Source organism: Pteropus medius, unplaced genomic scaffold, assembly GCF_902729225.1.
Source record: "Pteropus medius unplaced genomic scaffold, Ma_sr-lr_union100, whole genome shotgun sequence".
NCBI classification, from domain to species: domain Eukaryota; kingdom Metazoa; phylum Chordata; class Mammalia; order Chiroptera; family Pteropodidae; genus Pteropus; species Pteropus medius.
Genome location: NW_024349802.1, coordinates 20,737,729 through 20,760,628, shown reverse-complemented (window position 1 = coordinate 20,760,628; position 22,900 = coordinate 20,737,729). Strand labels below are relative to the sequence as shown.

General features: G+C 44.1%; 1 protein-coding gene across 1 annotated transcript in view; it reads right to left on the bottom strand.

Moving 5' to 3' along the window:
- Positions 1-13,580: 13,580 nt before the first annotated feature.
- Positions 13,581-22,900, bottom strand: part of MFAP3 (microfibril associated protein 3) — a 100,605-nt gene continuing 91,285 nt past the window's right edge. Inside the window, exons 6-7 of the mRNA XM_039836669.1 lie at positions 16,988-17,061; positions 13,581-14,672 (exon numbers count right to left, since the gene is read on the bottom strand). Coding sequence (XP_039692603.1) covers positions 14,589-14,672; positions 16,988-17,061 — 158 coding nt within the window. The 3' untranslated portion in view covers positions 13,581-14,588. The remainder of the gene's footprint in view (positions 14,673-16,987; positions 17,062-22,900) is intronic.

Here is a 22,900-nt window from a genome sequence, read left to right as displayed (position 1 = left end):
CTGTGCCATTGTCTAGAAATTTCTTCCTCTAAACCTTTGCTTTGTTCTTGCCTATCTTGCTGGAACCAAATCAAATATGTCCTGCCTCAGAGAGAGCTTCCCTGACCAGCTGATCTTAAATATCAAAGAGCGCCCCCATTACCACCATTTGCTTGATTTTTCTTCAGAACAGGTATCATTTGGGGTTTCCTCCTCCAGATGGTGAGTTCCAAGCGAGGAGGAACTTTGTACTTTTTTGTCCTGTACAGTATGTCCTGTCTCTGCTAGCACATACTTCCCTTTTTTTGGGAATCAGAAAATCGGTGCTCCTTCCAGGCAAAGGAAGTTTAAAAGAGCGTGCCCCTTTCTCCAGGCCAAAGCAGCGGGAGCTGAGCCAGGGCATATGGGTTTCAGCTCCTACTCCTGCTCAACTACAGGAAACTAAACTGTGGCCTCTTCCAGGCCTGGAACACAATAGATGCTCAGTAATTACTGATTGAGTGAAGTATAGCAACTGAGGTCACGTACATGAAAATCTTCAGTGTCTGTCCTCCCTATCTCTTCTTTCAACTCTCTAGAGGATTCTGTGCAAAAGTGGACTTGAGTGTTTTCTTGCCTTACTCAGTGACTTGTTAATCAAAGCTACACACCAGCCTGGTCAACCCTTAATAGAAACCCGAACCCATGAACCCAGCTTTAATCTCAGGACTCTTTGGGGGATGCAAGCGAGAGGAAATTCCTGGGGCTTTATCTCACTCATTGAGATAATACCATTTGAGACACGCAGGCAGTGCATTAGCTCTGGCTGTCTTTCTGGGAAAACTGATCTGGTTATCCATTGAATTAAACAAGAGGTGTTACTCTCAGACTGAGCTGTCTTAGGCTTATTGTGAGCATTAAATGAGATAATGTGCATAAAGGGCTTGCCACAGACACTGGCCTAATGAAACTAGTAACTGTGGCCAAAAAATAGTCCGACACCGATAAAAACGCTGAAAAGGGATGAAAAGGATTTCAGCTACATGGCAAAAACCTTCAGTTGTGGCCTGGGCCTCTCCAATCTCATCTCCTATGACCCTCCTTTCACTCACTCCAAACCACCAAGCACCTTCCTGGTCCTTGACCTCACTATGTTTATTCCAGCCCCAAGCCCTATGAATTAGCCTTTGTCTCAGCCAGGAATGCAGTTTCCCCCACTCTTCCCCCATTTTTGCTCCCTCTTGGCCTTCAGATCTCAGCTTAAATGTCATCGTCTCAATGAGACCCTCTCTGACTACCCACCTGAAGTGCTTTTTCATAGTTTACATCTTGCTATGTTTTCTTCATATTGCATATCTCTCTTGGCCATAATCTTATGTATTTGATTATTTACTTGTTTTTGTGGCACACATTTGATGAATGATGAGTAACTCTTGTCTTCCTCCATCTCCTCCTCCTCCTTTTCCTCCTCTTCCTCCTCCTCCTCCTCCTCCTCCTCCTCCTCCTCCTCACAATGAGCTGTTTATCCTCTCTCTCACTCTTAGTTTTCCCTCTTGTCATCAATAACAGGTATATCTTTCTGTATTCTCTGAGATATACTTCAGTGAGAAGGGTCAGCTAGAAGAGAGGTGACAGGTGCAGGCCTTTAGCCTTCCTGATGAGGTTATGAAAACCTTTCCTACTAGAGGTCTTCATCTTGGCTTTCTTAGATTCCTTTGTAGCTGACCTGATTTGTCAAGGGCTATACCCTCAGGCTGGTTTGACATAGCCCAGAGCCAAGACAGTGTGAAAGTGGAATGGATCAGCAAGGCAGGAGGTGTTGGTTTGTGTGTCAGTCTACTTTTAACACTCTTTAATCCTGGCCAAGTCCTTAGCTGTTCTCAGCCTCAAGTTCCTCATCTGTGAAATGGGGATAACTGTGATGCTATAATGATATAATTTCCAGGGTGGTGAGAGAGATGCTTGACCCTAAGCAAAGCCTGAGAAGCTACAGGCGTCAGATTTCTGTGTTTGCTGCAAGCTTTAAGTCTCTTCTTCCTCCTCTCTTTGGGGATTGTCAAAATCATCACACATTTTTAGAGAAGCCTGCCTCTTTTCCTTGGACAGACTAAGCTCCCCAGGTATGTGACCTCTTACTAACGCCTTTCTTTAATGGTTACAGTAGCTATGGTTACTAGATGATTGGTTGATATCTGCTCCCTTCACTGGACTGACTGTAAGCCCCATGAGAACAGAGACCATGCACGCCCCCCCCCCACCCCCAAGCATATCCTCAATGCCTAGTATAGTATCTGGCCCCAAAAAGGTTCTCAGCAAACATGTGGGAAATGAATGAATGAATCAATTAATTAATCAAGCACTCACCTCTTTAACACCTGCACTCAGGAAACTCATTAACACGGGTGACAAAGACCCAAATTGCTATCACTACCAGGTTTGTCATTTAACAAGGATCAAACTAATACAGAAGAAGAGAAAAAAAGTTCTTGGGCTGAAATTCCCCCACTGGATCTGATCAGCCTGGATCAGTTCAGACTTCGCCCCTAACTTCCTGTGTGGCTTCAGACAAGAACCTCACATTATCTGAGCATCAGGTTTATTATATATGGATCCATGAGTATTTGTAGTAGCAGGAACTGGAGATGTCTAAGTAAATATAGACTGTGGCTATATTAAATAAAACAGTTGAATCAGATGCTCTTTGAGTTTTTTGTTTTGTTTTTGTATTTTTTTAATTCTAAAATTCTGGGACTCAGTCTTGCAAGGTAAGATGGGAGAAGGGGAGCCTGACATGCAACAGCACTCAGGTGGTTCAGCTCCTAGTCTGAATAAAAAGAAAGGGGCTGCAGGATGCCTATATGAAATGACCTCTAGACAGAAAATTGCCTGTCTCTCTCTTGGCATCTACTTTGTCATTTCTACAGTGAGATGCCAATTAAAGCCAATCCTGCCAACTATAAGGGAGTGCTACTGAATCGAGACAGTGGATGTGGAAGGTGCCTTGAGGATACATTTTGAAAGAGCAAACAGAGAAAGCCATAAATCTCAAAGAGTAAATATACTACATCATTGGGTGGGTACATCTCAAATAGAGTATTAATCAGAAGGGGCATATGCAAATGTCAGGTATACAGGGAGCTAACTTCCTCCTGGCAGTGCCCCTAAAATAAATATCAGGGCTTGGGAAATGAGAGTGCTTCCTGCTTAATTACTATTCATTTTTGCACAAAGAAAAAATGTTGTACAAAAACACAAATAGAGAGAGGTGATGGGGTGCAGGGGAAGGGGGCTACCTGGGAGTCTGAGAGTCTTGGAGAAGTGACTTCCATCTGTGAGCACCTTTGTAAAACAAAGGGCTAGGAACTCTATAACCCAGTGGTCTCGACCTCGGCTGAGGGTAGAGTCATCTGGGGACCTTTCAAAATTCTGGATGTCCGCCCCTCACCTCAGGCCAATTAAGTCAGACCTTCTAGGATTAGCATTTAGCTATTCCCTGCTGATTTCGATCTCCAGTCAGGAGAGAGGACCACTGCTCAAAGGCTTTCAGGGCTGTAAAACCCTCCTAAGGTTTCTTGTCTAAGCAGCAGGTCATGTGATGTTCCACTAGGTGGCACCGTCTAGCAAACTTAATTGAGTCCAGAAAAGTCTCACCTAGGTCTAACTCCAAGGAATGAATTCAGAAAACAAAGCTTGGTGGTCTTTACTGGCAATGAGGGGCTTGCACTCTAGATGAGAGGGCTGAACTTGGTTAACAACTTGCTGGTGAGCGCTGGAGCCACAGAATGTTAAGATTCATCCCTGCTAGGAAACTGAGGCCAGGGGAGGAGACAGCTCCATCCCTTGTGGCTAGGCTCACTCTTTCCACAGTGCACTGTGGTCTCCTTCCCCCAATCCATCCAGCGAGAACTACAATCCCCCAGTTAGAAGGCCTTAACGAGACAGCATGGGCAGTATTGCACTTCTGTTCTTTTTATCGGGTCAGTTAACAAAACCCTGATTTTCCTTGCGAATCTGACTTTCCCCACATTCCAGCTGGGAGGTTGGATCAGAGCTGACTCCACCCCCAGCTTCCAGCTCAGCCAATCAGAGCACACTGTCCCCTTCTGCTACAGTGACTCCTCCAAGCAAATTAGAACAATCTCGTTTCAATCCTGTGCTTTTTGGGTAGAAGCTATCAGGAAGTAGTCGCCTGGCTACTACTTCGGACTGCTAAGAGGATTGGCTATAAACCCCACCATAAGGAGTGTACTACTGGACATCTTGCCTTTACTCCTCCAGAGCTTCTCCTCCCCACCCTAGGGAGGCTGTATAGAATAGATCAATGGGCTTCCTTATTCTCTTTCTGTTGGGATTAGCACTTGGGGAGCCAGGGAGGTGTGTTTCTTTCTCTGGCTTCCTATTACCACAGGTTGGCTGTGTCCACCACTAAAGGCCACAGCTCCTGTCAGGCAGGCCTCCCTGTCTGGATGCTGAGAACTGCCTTCCTCTCACCCTTCCGCCTGGGACTGGACAGCACACTGCTGTTTCTAGCACAAAGGTACTACACTATCCCTTGTGGTTACCCTATATCCTGTCTTCTTATTAAACTCTCCTCAAATTTGTCAGTGTGAGGGAACCACCTGTTTTCTGCAGAGACCCTGACTGAATCAAGTGGAAACCTTCCTGAGGATCCAAGAACAGCACCACCATAGAGGGAGTGGAGCTGAGAGATCACTCAGTTACTCAGGCCAGTCCCTGACATCATCCTTGCCTCCACTGCAACTCACCTCCCACATCCAAACAATTACCTAATAATGCTAATTTTATTGCCTAATAAAATTTAAATTTATCACTTCCCCTCTAGGCCTCCTATATCAGATGTATTTCAGGTGTCTGAAGAAGAGTCCCTTATCAGAACCTTGCTACTTGAAATAGTCAAAGTCTTTTCCTTGTGGACCAGCTCCCACTTTCATCTATAGGTTCGGCTTTGGGTTATGATCTGCCTGACCTGGATCAAAATAATGAGCAGAGCCACTCAGATCCTGTCTCAGAAATTGGAATCAAATGGCCCAGAGGGAAGAGGTGGTGGTCCCTGAAGGTGGAAGTTCTGGTAGCATCAGGGTAGAGATTACTCTTAAACCACTCACAAAGAGAAGTTACAGAAAAGCACAAACCATGAGTAAGATAGAAAGTGCACTGGTCAAAAGGAGACAGAAGAGAAGAAATGCTGAGATAGAATACTGTGAAAGATAACCACCTTGGCTCCTGCTTTTCCTGTTCCAGTCCTGGTTTCTGGGATACCTGCCCTGGAGTTTCTGTGAGGTTTCCTCTTTATAACCTTTCCCTGAAGTTATGAGTCTCTGTTCCTTATGATCAAAGGAACCCTGGCCTTGGTATCCTAATCTCAAAGTCCAAGTTAAAGCCTTTATCACCTCTCACTGGGATTGCTGCAATAGTCTCCTAACTCCTCTGCCACTTCAGTCTTTCATCTCTTAAAATTCATCTTCCCTACTGTAGCGATTAATCTGGTATGCAAACTTGCCGTGTTGCTTTCTGCTTGCCATCCCCCCATTGTCTTTGCGGCAGAGTTCAAGTTGCTAGACGTGCACCTTGTGCGAAACTGCTAGTAGGTCCTTCCCTTGACCATGTTGTCTCTTACCCCCACACCTATGGGAAGTGCTAGCGATTCAGTAGTGGGCTCATGCTGTTCCCACGTCCAGGGCTTCACATCCTTCACATCCTTCTCACTCAGCTTAGATGTCATCTCTTCCTCCCTCACTTCCTCACTGCCTCCTTCCTGCTCCTATCCAATGGAGCTAAGAGCCCCTTCCTCTTATTTCCATACTAATTACATAATTTCAGCTTAGCATTTACATATTAATAAAGATGATGGTAATGATGTTAGCTAACATTTATGGAGCTCTTATTACATGCCAAACTCTAAGCTAGTACTTTTCAAACATTATCTTTTTTAATCCTCACCAAAACCCTATGAGATAGGTTCTATTATTATTCCTATATTCCAGAAGAGAGGTGAAGTGACTTGCCCAAAGTCACACAGGTAAGAAGTGGCAGACATAGGTCTGTCTTTTTTTTTTAATAGCAGCCTTCTTGATATAATTTACATGGCATACAATTCATTTGTCCACTCAAGTGTACGATTCAATGGTTTTTAGTATATTAACCAAGCTGTACGCAACCACCATAATTTTAGAACATTTTCATCACCTCAAAAAAAAGCACAGACTTATTAATTGCTCATTTTTGATGTTACTCTTAACAGTTGGCATGGTGCCCAGCACGTAGTAAATGTTTAACCAGCACTTGCTGAAGAACGAATGGCTACTCTACACAAGAGGACAGCAGAAGGGGCAAGGCGGAGCCTCTTCGCATTTTAACTTCAATCAGGGGATCTGCCTGATTTATCTATTTATTCATGCTATTTCTCTTTAATAATAACCACCACTTATTATCTCATGTGCCAAAACACATACTGATTTGCATATGTTATTTCATTAATTCTCACAACAACACCTGGAAATAGGTATTACTGCTTCCATAATACGGATGAGGAAACCGAGGCTCAGGGATTTCATTAATTTCTCTACAGTCATACAACTTGTAATCACCATCATCCTAACATTAAGTAACCTGCTGCTACCTGTAACTGAACACATGCATAGGCACTAGGCTAAGTTCTCTATGTACATCACCCATTTATCCATTTTAGTCATTCACCCAAGAGATATTTATTAAGAACCTATCACATGCCAGGGACTATGGGAAGTGCTAGCAATTCAGTAGTGGGCAAACAGATCATTCGCAGTCCTCAAAGGGCTCATGGTCTGGTGGTGGAAAGGCATTATAAGAATGAACACACATAATAATTGTATTAAGTGGGAGGAAGAAGAAAGGTTCTCATGGCTGTTAGGGGCAGAGCTAGTATTAGAATCTAATACTGTTGGAATCCAAGTCCAATACACTTTCTGTAAAATTACACTAGCATGACTCGCCTAGGCTGTTCTAATGAGACACTGGGTTTGCCAATGGCCCTCTGGGTGGTGCTTGTCCCTGTAGGAGGTCTGCAGTAAACAAGTCCCTGCCACTTACTGTGGGAGGCTTGAACATTGGCTCAAATATGCGTGTGTGCACACATGCGCATGCGCGCGCGCGCGCACACACACACACACACACACACACACACACACACACACATTGGGAAATCCAATGACCTATATTTCCAGATGCAGAGAGAGAGGCGAGAGCCAATGCAGTGGCCTTTGCAAATGCCCTCTGTCCACAGCTGGGGGACTTGAGTTTGAAGAGCACTTTTCTATATTCTGTGCTGCATTTTGCTTTCATCACGTCAATGACCCTGGAGATCACTCATATAAATACACAGAGATTGTCTTATTCTTTCTTCCAGTCGCAAAGTACTCCGTGGTGTGAATAAACCAAAGTTCCAACTGTCCCCTGTGGATGGACTTTTGGAGCTGTTTTCAACTTGGGGCTATTAAAATAATGCCATAATGAATAACCTAGTGCATATCTTGTTCTATAATGTGGAGGTGCATCTCCGTGGGAAATTCCTAGAAGTAGGATTGGCTGGATCGAGGTGTAACCACTCCTTTAGTTTTGAAAGATATTGCCCAGTTGCTTATTATAGGGGTCAAATCCTTTTGTCCTCCTACAAGCAATGTACGAGAGTACTTGATTCTTCATGGCCTAGCCCTACAAATATTTTTTCAAAGCACACATTTTATATAAGAATCTACACTCCCATGTTCTCTTAAAAATTACAAGATCTGGCGGTGCTGGGCCTGTTTCCCTGCACGGCCATAACAAACTGGGGTTGAGTGGTCACTGAGGCCAATTTGTCACTATAGTCCATATTGGTCTTGGAAGTTCCAACTCCTGATCTGGTCTAGCCCCTTTACAGTGAAGATGGAGAGACTCTACAAAGTCAGAGGAAACTGAGTGCGGACTAGAACCCAGGTCTCCTCCCTCCCAGCCCCCTGCACATGTGGATTCCAGAGTAAATACAAGAGGGATGAGTAGCAAGGCAGAGAAATGTGTAAAAGCGCTGACAACACTGCAGCATTAAAACTGGAATTGTCTTTTAGTATGTACCTAGCTCAGTACCTATAATGCACCATCCTGCAGTTGATTAAACTGACTAATCTGAGTAGAGCAGAGTAACAAATTGATTTCTATTTCTTCTGAGCAACCAGAAAGAGGGCCGATGCCACAGCAGAAGGATGCAGGTTATATATTTATTCGCTCTCTAATTCATTGAACACAAACTGTGTGTCAGCCCCTGATCCAGGCACTAGAGGTTCAAAGACAAACATTTAAACATAGGGCTCTGACCAGATAGGTATGCAGGAGCTTTATATGACATGGTAAGTGTTTTATTGGAGAAAGGTACAGGCTGCCATAAGAGCCCACAGAAGAGAACTTCTAATTCTGCTGAGGGGCATATGGGAGAGGTCACAGGGGAAGTGCCTTTGGGTGGATCCTGAAGATGTGCAGAAGTTTGCTAGGAAAAAAAGGGACACGAAAATAATTTCTCGAAGATAAATATTCGAAAAGTTAAAGAAAACCAGCTCAAAAAAAAAGATTTTGGCAACAAACAAATAAATAGAGGAAGAGAAAAAGAATGAAAGGAATTTATTGCCTTATTTAATCGAAAAGCCCAGGGTAGATATGTCTTCAGATACAGCAAGATCCAGGTGTTCAAAAGATGTCATTAAGCCCCAGAAACTCCCTCAACTCTGCTTCTTCTTTATATGTTCTTTGCCCTCAGGCAGCCTACCTTCTCCAGGTGACAGGGCACCTGCCAATAGCTTCAGGTTTACATTATCTTGATGGCTAGCAATGCCATGGGAAGCTGACTTCTTTTTTCCAATAGCATCACTAAAAATCTCAGGACTGAGCCTCATTGGCTAGGTCTGGGTCATCTGCTCACCCCTACCATGAAGAAAAATTAAGGTCTTATATCCAGAGGGTAGATGGACAGATGCTGGGTAGGCAAGACCACTAGATCTTAAAGCCGTGGTGGATTCAGACTGCATCTGTCTCATGAGAGTGGAAGAGTCTCTAGAGAGTTGGGTTGGACACATACTGCTGTCTGGTTTCTGACACCAGACGATAAAAGCTCAAGCTTCCTAGACTGCAAAGATTGAGGAAGGAGGAGCAGGGATTAGAATTCAAGTCTTTTAGGACAAACAACTTCTTCATTTTATCAAGGAAGGAATTGAGGAAAAGCGAAGTGAGTTACCCACCATCACGCAACTGAGTAGGGGAACAATCCAAGAGGGGTCCTGGTGCCCTGAACCCAGGACCCTCATGCAGTGAGCAGTCATCTATCTGAGTAGGCAAGGACTTGGAGAAGGATGTGGGCATTTCTAGGAATGACTGGGACCACTCATCCTGTGCCAATGCTTCAGCTTGTAGGCCCAGGTGACACTGTCTACCCTAGACATGTGCCTGATATTTGACCCTAGGCCTCAAAATACCATTGAAATAGACTCCTAGGTGCTAGGGGGCCAAATGACTCAAGGACACTGTTGTAGGCTGAATTGTGTACACTCCTTCCATTCATATGTTGAAGCCTTAACCCTTACTACTTCAGAATGTGACTGTATTTGGAGACTGGGCCTATAAAGGAGTAATAAAGTTGAAGTAAGTTTCTTAGGGTGGGACTTTAAATAATTCAAACCTCGATTCCTTGTTCCTACTCTACAAACATCTGTTGACTGGTCACCTGTGATTTGAGTGATGGAAAGGCCATCCCAAATTTTCTTCTTATCCCTCGCTACCCACTGTAGTACCCAGCTACATGATGGGCACCTGGCAGGTATCCAATAAATATCTGTGCAACAGAATAAATGCAGAGATACTTATCAGCCCAAAGGCAGGAGATGACCATGGCATCTCAGTCAGGTGAAGGCTTGCTGCCTGCAATGTCAGCCTGACTTCTTTATAGATACAGCCTCCCACTGAAGAGGGAACAAGGGGCTATAAAATAGAAATGGAAGGAGAATCGCTTCAGAGCAGATGTCAAAGCACTTCCCCCAGCAGAGACAGCGAATGACCTCACTGCAAGGTTGTCTCAGCTCACACACCTGAGACAGCGAATGACCTTGATGCAAGGTGGTCTCAGCTCACATACCTGGGCCTGTTGTGCCAGCCTGTGGGAGGCCACCAGGGAGCTCCGCACAGGCCTCTGGCCATCTCCCCATCACAGGAAACTTGGGGTACTCTGCTAGCCCATATTCCAAAGTGGGCTTTCAGAGGAAGGGGTCTCAGCAACTGCTACTTGGGAGGCTTCTCTCATAGCCTGGAGAATCTGGGCTTGGATAGTTGCGAAGAGCCCAACACGTGAAGATAAAGGCCACCTGCCCAGGATCTCTGTGCATGCTGTCCTGCCTGTAGCACCTTCCTCCCTTTTAGCCTAGCTAGTTCTTATTCATCCTTTGCACCTCTGGTCAGGTGACACTGTCTTAGGGAAGACTTCCAGACCTCCTGGTCTCGGCCACATCTCCTATTATATGTTTTCATAGTATTTTGCCTTCACGGCACTTAGCACAATTGTAATTTTACATTAGAGTTGTTACTTGTATAAAGTTGGCCTCATCCATTAGATTGGGACCATCTCCAATTTTGCTCACCCAGCACCTAGCATAGCACCCAGCACATAATAGGTGTTCAGTAAGCATTTCTTGAATGAAGAAGTGAATGAATGAGTCTTAATTCAACCCCTTTAATCAAATGGTATGTTTATGTGAGGTTTAGTCTCCTCAAAACCCTTTGTGAAGGAGGATGAAGCTTTCAGACCCTGACTCCCGAAGTTCGGTCTCATGATTTGCCTCCTGAAAACGAAGTAACTGACATCTCTGATGACTCCCATTGACTCCTGAGGGCCTCCCCCACCAATACACACACACACACACACACGCGACACACGCACATTCACACACACTCACACACACCACACACTCACACTCACACACGCACTCACATACACACGACACACACACGCATCACATGCACACACACATGCACACACGCACACACATACACACACCTTTTGCACACACACTCACACTCCTTCCTCTTCATCACTTCTGTCCTCCCCTGTCACCTTGTCACTTCTTCACCTCCTATCTCAGATTCTTAGCCTTGCCTGTGAATCAATGACCAGGGAAGCTTTTTAAACAAACAGATACTTGAGTTTCTGATTCGGTGGTTCCGATGGGGACCCAGGCAAGTGTATGTTTAAAACTTCTCTCAGGTAATTCTGATGTGCGGCCCCCTCTCTACACTGATCTCGAAGATGTCTACTTCCCTCTAACCACCCACCCTACTCCAGTTCTGTCTACCACCACTTCCACCCCGGGGACAGCTTCACTGGTCCCTTCGGGCTCCAGGCTTGGGCTTCCTAATCCATTCACCATGAGGCAGCCTGCCAGAGAGATATTTCTAGAACAAAAGCCTAGTCATGCTACTTCTTCTGCTTAAAACCTCTCCCTGATGCCACTTCCTTCAGGACAAACCCCAACTCCCAGAGAGCCTCACGAGCCCTGTTTACTTCTCACTCACACTCCCCTCTAACCTGTGAGCCATGCTAATGGCCTGCACAGGCTAGGCCGTGTTCTTTCCTTCCTCTAGGCCTCTGCACAACTGCTCCCCTGTCCAGTGTTAAAGAAAAATTTATTCTGACACTTGTTAAACTGTAAGGAAGACTTATTTGAGACTATTATAATAGGAGTGTTGCAAGAGGGGAGAGAGATAGGGCTCAACCCACAATACAACCAAGATAGCTGGAGATCTTTAGCCAACGGGCAGAGTGAGGGTGTCAACAGATGGAAAATTATTAAGCGGAGCACCAAGGGTAGGGGATTCTTGCTAAAGCGGCCTAACAGGATTCTTCCCAAAGGCAGGTGAAGGCTTAGACATCAAAGGTGAGGGATGAAGCATTTGATCAGATCTTAAGGGTGAGAGGATGACTTGGCAGGATTCTTTGCTAATACTGGGCTAGGTAGACCACACACAAGATGGGGGCCAAGGTCAAGGTCGAGCCAAAAAGAGGGCTCGGAGGAGCCTGACTAAACTTTGATCAAGGGGAGTCTTTGTCACCAGGAACACATAACTGTGCTCCACTCTGCATTTGACAATGCCTGCTTCTCCAAGTTTCCATGAAGGCAGAGCTGCCTCTGGGAAGTCTTATCTGACACTCCTCTGCCACACAACACTCTTCACCTGTCCTGTGTTAGCATTTGTCACATCCTAGTGTAGCGATCTGTTTACTTGCCTGCTTCTGAGCTTGACTATAAGCAATTCAAGGGCAGAGATGGTATCTTAAATCCCCAGCACTTAATACAGTGTTTGGCTCTCAATAAAAATTTGTTGAATGAACACGCTCTCATGGAATCGCTGCTTGGCTCTGAAACAATCAATGACTGCATCACCTATATCAGTGGTTCTTGACTTCAGTGAACATCACGATCTTTAGTAGGTCTTGTGAAACACAGAGTGCTAGGACCCATCCAGAGTTTCTAATTGAGTAGGTCAGACTGGGGACCAAGAATCTCCATGTTTAACAACTGGTGAAGCTGATGCTTCTAGTCCTGATGGCACTTTGTTCATCACTGACCTGTAAGATTGCAGCTGATATCATTCCCAAGTGAGATGTATTACAGTATTTTTAAAATCCACAGATAAGATTTAATAGGCAAATTTCAAGTGAGGTGTGAAGTAGATATGATCTCATGATCTAGGTGGCCTCCTTCCCTGCCTAAAGTATAAGATTCTCTCTCCACTCCACCCTACCTAATATCCTCTCTCGTTTGTGGCCTGGAGCAAAAGCTCGATAATTCATTGCCTTGCCTGATACTTCATTTGCTGTGGGAGGGGCTGCCTCCCAGCCCCCTCTGCCAGGCTTGGTGCCAGGCTGAGAGCAGGCACTGCAGGCCCCCAGGCGGTTGAATGGAATACTAATGCCTGTGGCCTGAGGTGCTGCAGCATCCTGAGCCCTTTCCCATCCCAGCCCCTATGATTAGCTGCTGCAGCAAATGGATTCAGGGGACAGAGATAGCGGGCCAGGGACCATGACCAAAGCAGGCAGGGCAAGACAGACTCCCTGATATTACTCTGCCCAGCACAAGGGGGGCCAAGGTACAATTGATTGCAGGATAGGTGGACAGAGATGGGGTGTGCAGGTTGTGGTGTCTACACTACAAGTACATGAGGCTTTTGGGTGTGGGGCAGAGTTGGGGGCAGAGAGAAAAAGGTGTTGTGCCTGAAGCTAGGGCTGGGGGCTAGCTAGCTCTCCCACATTGCCATGTTCCAAGGAGGAGGTCCTTCAAAGTCCAAATGTGAACTTGGCCTTCCAGGCCACGATGAAAGAATATTTGTCAAGGTAATAAGATAGAACGTGTATTTTTTATTATTTACCTTAATTTATAACTTCTAATTATTCAGACATGTTTGGTGTGGGCCTGTCTATAGGAGTGACCAGGTGAGGTGAGCAGCCTACGGAAGCAAGACTGCTCCCTTGCTTCCGTAGGCTGCTCACCTATCTCTGTCCGCTATCTCTGTCCCCTGAATCCATTTGCTGCAGCTAATTTGCTGCAGGGTCTGTGTTGTTCCCCAGGGCAGAATCATCACCTGGAAGTGCCAAGTAGTCTCCTCCTTGGGGACTGGCCAGTACTCTTCAAAAGAGCTTGGAGGAATCTCTTTCCTCCTAGGAGGTGAGGGTGAAAACTAGTTCTACAGTTCAATGGCAGCAACTTAGAGTCTGCTTATGGAGATAAAAGAAGAAGTCTGGACCTCGGGAGTTTTAGATCTGGGGTTCCCATCAGGTTGTCAGATGGTAGTAAGTGGTGTGGAGTCAGACAAACCTCAGCACTGACACTTTCCAGACGTATTTCCTTGGGCAAAGTCACATTTCTAAACCTCAGTTTCCTTGTTTGTCAACTGGAGATCATTGTAGTGCCTACATATAGAGGGGTTATGCCAAAGCCTTTAGGTCTGTGCCTGCGCAGGTGGGTGCAGTGTTAGCTGTTAGGAGTTCTTCCACAATTAGCCCCTCCCTTGGCAGAGTTTGACAAGTTGGAGAAGTTTGTCCTCTGGGTTCCTGACTTTTCCTTTAGATGGCCTTGGCTTGTGGGTACCCTTCTAATTCATTGCAAGTGTCCACAACTCTCACAGATCATGCATCCTTACCAATGTGGATCCCTAGGTCCCTGCCTCAGGCAATTGATTCAGCGGGTTGGGGTTGGGCTCAAGAGTCTACATTTTCAAGAGCTTCCCGGATAATTCTCATGTAGGAGGCAAGCAACTCTTAGAGAAAGGCTGCGAGTAGGAAAGTGGCCTGAAAAGCTGAACCCAGAGCAGCTGCAGGAGGCAGATTGCTGTTCAATCTGAAGAATGTTTCTAAGAGTCAAAGCTGCCCAAGAATAGAATAAGCTGCCCAAAGAGAGCCCCGTCAATGAAGGTGTGCAAGCAAATGCCAGATAAATACCTGACAGAGATAGGAGAGAAATCAAACCTTAGCTCAGGAGCTGGAGTTCATGGCCTTAAAAATCTCTGTCATTCCATCTTCTTTTTCTTCTCCTTTTCACCTTAGGAAACGCTCTGTCTTTCCTTCACATTGTATCTTCACACTCCCTTTCCCGAGGGGATCTCGGTTTGAGTATCATGTTTGAGAAAGGAATGAATGCTTTTGTGTCCTAGGACAGGAAGCTGGAGATGAAGATCATTCCCAGTTGCCCCATTCAATTGTGCCAACACCCATTTCCACCTCTGAGAAAGAGGAGCTTCCCCTCCTTCAATATCCAGACACATAATTTATAAAAGCTAGAAGCAAAAAAGGCTGTAGAGTCAGTTTGAGACTGTGCTCAAGAGAGGACTTGGAGTGCTGTGCCTTGCAGTAACTGTGCCTAACGTCGCGTGTAATCACAGCCATGTGTCTCTGTCAAGAACTCAAGTATGCTTCAGTGCGGTCCCTGGAAACTCCCGTCAGTACCCTCCGAGTGAAGACAAATGGGCAAGTTAGGGCTGTGATAAATCCTGCTGTCCTTCTGCTGCAAGATGGCCCCTGTCACAAACCAGCTCAGCAGGGGACAAGGAGGGAGGGCCCACCTGGCAGCAAAGTTCTGCAGGGCTGAGGCGGGTGGCTGCTCCCCAAGCACATTTTCTCAAAGTGGGGCCTGGCCAATAATTTGTCTTGATTCGTTGGGTTGACATGCCTGTTGTTAAACATCTGAGAAAGTAATGGGTGGGGGGGATGGTAGGTTTTTAAAAATTTGCTCATCTTGCCACCAATCACAATGAGAGCCCCTCACTCCAGTCTTGTTTGGCCCTAGGCTTGCTCCTCTAGATGTCTGAACCTGGCTAGGTGTCTTCTTACCTGTGTTCTTTTTTTTTTTTTTTTACGATTGTTCATTTTTTATTTTATTTATTTTTTATATTGGTTAACGAAATCCAGTAAGTTTCAGGTGCACACAATTTAACAGTAAGGCATATATATATATATATATATATATATATATATATATATATATATATACTGCATTGTGTTCATCTGTGTTCTAAAAGCAGGCAGGAAGCATTCCCTCCTCCCCCACAACCTGAGTCCCACAGCTGTCCTTGGAGACCCAATTCTTCTCAGCCAAAGGTGAGCATTTCCTCCTTGAATAGGACTCCTCTCCACATTCAGAGGCACTGTATCTGTCTCTTCAGGTCCCTGCCATCCTTACTCCTTGCATAACAGTTTTAGGAGTGGTGGCCACATATTGAGCACCTGCCCTGTGTCAGGTACAGTACCAAGAGTGCCACACGCATAACCTCAAAAGTTCATAAACATAATATTATTAGCTCCATTTTGCAGATGACAAAAGTAAGGCACAAGATAGTTAAGTGACTTGCCCAGTTCAGTGTGACTTTAAAATCTATAAATGTTTAAGTTGGCAGAGAAAATAACAATGAATAAACATGTGGACTCTGGATCAGAACCCCCTGGGAATGAATGAAGGCTCTGGTTTTAACTAGTTATCAGAAGGGTTACTTTAACTTCTCTAAGCTTTAGTTTTTCTCTCTATAAAATTGGGACAATAATAATAATAACACTTATTTTTATTTGTAACAGGCAGAATAATGGCCCCCTAAAGATGTTTACATCCTAATCCCCAGAACCTGTTAATATGTTACCTTAAATGGCAAAATAGATTTTGGAGATATGATTAAGGATCTTGACTTGGGGAGATCATCTTGGATTATCTAGATGGGATTAATATAATCACAAGAGTTCTTATAGGAGGAAGACAGGATTGTTAGAGTCAGAAAGAGAGAAGAGACTGAAGATGGTAAACTGCTGGCTTTGAAGATAGAAGAAAGGGCCGTGAACAAGTTGGAAAAGGCAGTGAAACAGATTCTCCCCTAGAGCCCCCAGAAGGAACACAGCCCTGCTGATACCTTGAGTTTAGCCCAGTGAAACTCATTTCAGATTTCTGATATCCAGAACTGCAGGAAAATAAATTTGTGTGTTTTAAACTACTAAGTTTGTGGTAGTTTATTACAGCAGCAAAAGGAAACTAATAAAGTACGACTGTGAGGTTTTTTTTTAAAGCAGTAAAATGCCAGGCACATTGGTTACATAAAAGTTCACTACAAATAGTGTGTCTTGGTTTTATTGTGAGCTTCTTAATATCTTGCACATATTTGTTTTCCAAACATAATCTATTATAACACTTGGCATATAAGTGCTTTCAATATTTGGTGGATAAGTGCTAATTTCATTCACCAAAAAAGGAAGAAGGGGCAGACCCTGAATATGCTGGTAAAGACTAGACTTATACATAAGGAATAGAAGAGATAATTATGAAAATGACTGATGTGGCCCCCAATTTCACTCTCATTAAGGCATTGACGGTTCTGGTTAAGACTCTAAAGGTTTTCTGCAAAGTGACATATCAAATAATTTTCAGTCTTTACTAGATTTTACCAGGTATACTTGATACAGGGAAGAGTGCAGCTCAAGACTTACCTCCTGCAGTACACTGTCACAGGTGTTTGTTGAAACTCTTGGTTGTGGGTGGTTGGAATCCAAGTCAAATGTATCTGAGAAACAAACAATAAATGCAATCATCAAAAACTTAAAAACCAAAACAACCAGAATTTATTGGTTAGCGTAACCCAAAAACTCTCGCTGTAGGTCTGATTTCAGGTACTGTTAGAGCCAGGCACTGAATGATATCATCAGGATTTGTTCTCACCACCTCTCAGCTTTGCTTTTCTCTGTATTGACTTCATTTTCAGGCGTGCTCTGCCCATGTGATGGACCCCAGAAAATCCAGGCTTGCATTTTACCAGCTTAGCAACCTCCATGGAAAAAAATATCTCTTTCTCAACAGTTCTAGCAAAAGGTTAGGGATGGATTCTGATGGGTCCAATTTGAATCAGATGCCCATTCCTGAAGCAATTACTGTAGCCAGGGGGCTGGAACAGCTCATGGTTAGACTTGAGTCATGTGCTGACCATGGAGTTGAGACAATCTCACTAGAGCCACATGGACTGAGAGTAGGGGAGGAGTGGTCCTCACAGGGAAATGGAGGAGCTGTTCCAGAAATGGGAGTTTTTTCTGGGTAGGCACAAACTGCAGAATTTTCTTTCCTGGGATCTCCTTAGAGAATAGGAAACTGAAATAGGACTAGAATCCAGATTCTCGAATCTTAAAAAATTCGGTTCTTAAGTCAAATAGGTTGGAGTGTGAGGGCTAGAACTGCAGATAAAACTCTCAAGCCTCATGGGATTTCTCAGAAAAATAATGAGTATGGAGGTGGAAGGCTGGCAGAAATAAACACTTCCTATTCATATGAGAAACTCAGACTGTCAGGATTGGAAGGCCACCAAGTCTAACATCTCCATTTCCTTTACAACATCCTCTGCAGGTGGCTGGCCAACCTCTGCATGTGTGCTGCCAGGGACGGGAAACATATTCCTTGTTTGAGGCAGTCATTTTTTGATACCTCTAACCTTTAAAAAGAAATTTCCCTATTTTGGACCGAAATCTGTCTTCCTGTAGCTTCTTTCTCCTTGTCCTGGGAGTCACAGAGAATAAGTCAAAACCCTTTGGAATGGCCCAGAATAAAGGAGCATAGAGACTGAGAGTCAGAAGAATGTGGTTCTCATTCAGGTCTTTTATTAGGACAGCAAGGAAAATGTGATCACACACAAGTACGAATGTGAAAGTATTTTGCACTTCACAGATCGTCATCACTACCATCACCATCATCATCATCATAATCACTGTCATCGTCATCATGTCAGATATTTATTATATGCTAGGCACTGTTCTAAAAGTATTGCTTAATTTTATTCTTATAATAAGCATTTGAGATAAATAATATTATTATTCTCATTACACAGATGGGAAAATTGATGCCACCAGAGCTTAGGTCACATGTCCCAGGTCACACAGCTAATTTAAATGGCTGGAACCACTGGCTTGATCCCCACTTGTGTTCTTATCCAACACATCATCTGTAAAAAAGATGGTACAGCAGGCATTACTTTGATTGTTTCAGCCTAAAGGCTCTTGAGTTGGTGGGTACACTTGATTCTTTTCTAAGGTTGCTGAGTGCTTCTTGGCATTCCTGTTCTCTTTGTGAGACAGAGAAAGCCACTGAATGTAGCAGAATCAGCAAAGTCAGCCCCGCCCACAGCCAAAGGCCCCCTCATAGCCAAATTTCCTATAGAAGATGCTTTCCCAAATAAGTCTTTTCTCCTTCTCGGGTCCAGAGATTAAATAACCCACAGGCAGCTTTCCAGACAGAGAAAAAAAATGAAGGAGGAAGCAGTGCATATTACAAGAACATAAAAAGGACCAGGCTCTGTTTACCCAGATTGGGAAACAGATTCCAGGAACAATGTGTCTGCTCCAGTGTAATTATCCTGAAAGTGGTTGGCATTTTACTCAGCTCCAAAACTCATAAAGAGGTTTTAAAGAGATAGGTACTCTGGGGACTCGTTTTATCAAAAGGGACTTAAGAAGTAAGGTTTCTAGATCAAACTCAGCTCTTAATTGAATCAGCAAAAACTGAAAAAATATCTCTCTCTCTATATATATAAAAGAGAGTGTTATGAAACAGCAGGAAAACATTTTGGATATGCAGATTGAAAGAAAGGGTAGAAACTGACCCAGCCAAATACCTGGCAGGATATTTCCACACTATTGGCTGGTGTTAGTGAGAGTGGAAAGAAATGAAATTACTGGAATAAACATGAAGTTTCCATCTGTTCTATCTTTTTCCCTTAATTTACTTACATTTAATTCAACTTGTCCATGCATTTATTTTTCAATAATAAGTGTTAGGGATGCAATGGAGAACACGATTCGGTCTTCCCTTCAAGGATGTCCCAGGGTAGGAGGCTCAACCCCTACGGGCTCATCTTAGTAGCAAGTGTCTCTTCCCCACTATCTCTCCACCCCCACCCTCTATTTTCCAGGAAATCCCAGGGGTTTATCAATGGAGTCGGTCTTCACATTCCAGCCTATTTGACTTTAGAACTGGATTAGTTTGAGATTCAAAGGCTGGATTATTTTCTTGTTTCTGCCTCCTGTTCTCTATGTGATCTTAGGGAAGAAAATTTAATTTCTTTAGGAAACTGAGCCTCTGGGAAGGCTTGCCTCCTCTTGCTCCCCCAACCCCCAAATTATGTCTAAATCTTGGCCCTCCCACTCACAAGCTGTGTGCACATGAGCAAGTTGTTTAACCACTCTGTTGCTCAGTTTCATCATATGTAAAATAGAAGTATGGAAGTGTTTGTTAAGATAAGCATATGTGAAATGCTTACAATGTGCCAGTTACATAATTACCACTCAATAGATATTAACTGCTATTAGAACACTGTGGGCCATTTTTCATAGTATTGATCATCATTTATGATATATTTAAGTGACCATTAGATTTATATCTACCTCCCCCATTAGACTGTACATTCTATAAGGGCTGTTTTACCTACTGCTATATTCCCAGCATCCGCCTCAGAGACTGGCACATCATAGGAACTCAGTAAGTATTTGTTTAATGGGTTAATGAATGAAGGAATTTCTTCCTACATCCATCTCGGATTGCAGAGGAAAGACGACTCTGTGGACTGCCAGAGCATCTGCTCCCGGAGGTTTTCTCAAACAAGCTCCAACAGCTGTTTGTGCTAGAAGCCACCATAAAAAGCATTCTTAAAAGTGAGAGGGAAAGAACAGCAGTAACGGGGAGATCTACGGCCCAGCTGGGATCCTGGATCTATGGCCGCAGCTAGACTCAGGGGAGGAAAGGAGGAAGGGCAAGCAGGTAGATGCTGGGCCTGAAGAAAGGCAGGCATAATTTTGAATCAGAGACAGAGAGGGATACTCAGAAAGAAGGATACTCAGTGGGGCAGAGACATTCATCGAGAAAGGCACTCTGTGGTCGACAGAGACAGAGACGGAGTGGGAGAAGGAAAGGAGGAAAGACAACTGTTTGAACTAGCAGCAAATTCCCCAAATCCTTGAGGGTTTTTGAGAGAGAGAGTAATGCAAACTTCAGCCTTGGCTGGTTGATTTATGACCAGTGAGATTGGGCCACACTGGAACTAAGCACGTTAGGCGGCTATGTGGCCTGGAACTTCTATGTGGCCTGGAGCCATGGCTGGGTCTTCTCAGGAGAAGAGGATGGTGAGCAGATCAAAGGTTGGAGGATGTCTGCTTTAAAGGGACGTGAACAGTTCTCAGAGTCAGGGAACTCATGGCATGGAGGACGTGGCAGGCCTTTGTAATCGCCCTCACTTGTAATTGGGAGCCTCACAAAAAGGTTTGACTTAAAAGACTTTCTCTCCTTCCTCCCATCCTCCCTCCTTCCCTTCCTGATTTAATGAGCATTTAGAATGAATAAGGCCACCAGGGATGCAGAGATTAAATAAGACATGATTCTTAACTTTTAAAGAGCTCTGCAGGGAGCAGAATGATACAGTATAATACCATTTATATAAACTCAATTTTTAACTTTTATTTGTTCATGATACATGTATTTAACACATATGTACAGATAATAAATATAACACGAATTAGGCAGAAATAAACTGAATTGATGACTGAGGTTGCTAGGGGATGAGGTGGGGAGGAAATGAAATCTGGAATGTAGAATCAAGGGGGTTTCATCTTTAAATGTGCAATATGTTGCTTATTTTATTAAGAAATTTGACAAATATTTTTGAATCGTTACTTGGTATATACCATTCTTTCAAAATTTCCCAGATTAAAAAAAAGCTCAAGAATTGAAGAACTGATTATAATTAGTGCGACAAGTCACTTTTACTTTTTTCTTTCTCCACATGAATCCCAGAGTACAGAAGCAGCAGAGATAATCAGAGATAGAACTTAATCATCCCCTTTTTCATATTCCCAGTCCATCTACTCTCCAGTCCGTATTTTCAGGAACAACTCTCTAGGATTGAATCAAACGAACTACTGCATGCTTAGTAAGATAAAATAATACTCTTTCCATGAAATACTTGTACCTTCCAGAGACCTCCAAGAGTCAGGAGGGCAGTTCAGGCAGGAAGGGTGTGTGAGTTGGGAGCCAAAGTGAGCAGAATCCTTTGAGCATCTGTGGAAAGGAGGCACTGGCGATTTACGGTCTTTTTCTCCTAAGAAACCCTAATCTGTAGGCAGGTGACAATGAAAAGAGCAGACATTGAAGCCAGACAGATCTGGACAGAAGCCCCTGGGTAGCTGTGCGGCCTTAGGCAAATTACTAAGTCTCTGAGCTCTCTGAGCTTTAGTTCCCTCATCTGTAAAATACGGACAATACTTTCCCCAAATTGTTGTGAGGTTTAAATGACCTCGTAAAAGTTGTATCCAGCAAGCCCAGCATGGTACTGAGCAAACAACAGACTGTTTGCACATGCTAGTCTCTTCTTTCTGAGGCGTAGGATTTCTCCAGTGAGACGTCTGAAATACCATTTCAAGAGCCAACTTAGTAAGTGGCCACACTTGCCAGGACTCCCTCTGTATTAAAAATCTTCCCTTGTGGAGAAAAAAGCATTGTAAGTGGCAAAGATGGTGTAGACACTGGACCTAAACAAGTTCCAGCCGGGAGGAGGCAGGTGTCCCAGGATCACAGAGCAATAGCACTGGAAGAAATGTCACCCTTATGGAAACTAGGCTACTAGTTTCCATACCCTGCTTCGCATCATCTGAGAAGGTTGTAAATCACGCAGGTTCTTGAGCCTCAGACCAGAATGGTTGAGACTGGGACCCAGGAATTCTTCTGAGAAAGCTCCCTCCAAAATGTAAATTAAAACAATGACATGCTATTTTTAATCCATCAGATGGCAAAAAAAGTTTGATAAAACGGTGAGGATATGAAGAAATGTATGCTATCAACCACTGCTGGTGGGTGTAGCCACTTTGGAATGCAATTAAAATCATGCGGGATAGGAGGGTGTAGCTGAAGCCTCATCTGCACCTGAGAGCTCGTCCATACTCTATCACTTCTCAGCTCTGTGACCTTGAAGACATTCTTCGACTTCTCTGAGTCTCAAGTTCTTCACCGGACTTGCAAAGAGGCTATGAACCTGAAGGCTAAACTTTAAAGTGATTTGCAGGCATACGAGGCATCCATGTGAGATGTATATGAATGAACCTGCATATATTGTGTTCCAGTTTGTGTGTGTGTGTGTGTGGAGACATGAATAATGTGTGTGTAGAAGGTAGACACATGGGTGTGTATGTTTATATACATGGTGTTATGTCTGTGGGTGAGCTGATGTGTGAAAGTGAGGTAGGAAAGAAGGGTGAAAGCGAGGGAGGGAGGAAGGAAGCAAGGGAGGGAGGGAGAAGAAGAAGGAAGGGAGAAGGAACTAGTAAGAACGATAGGGCTTCAGGAAGGAGAGAGGAAAGAGGGAAATGAGACAGCAC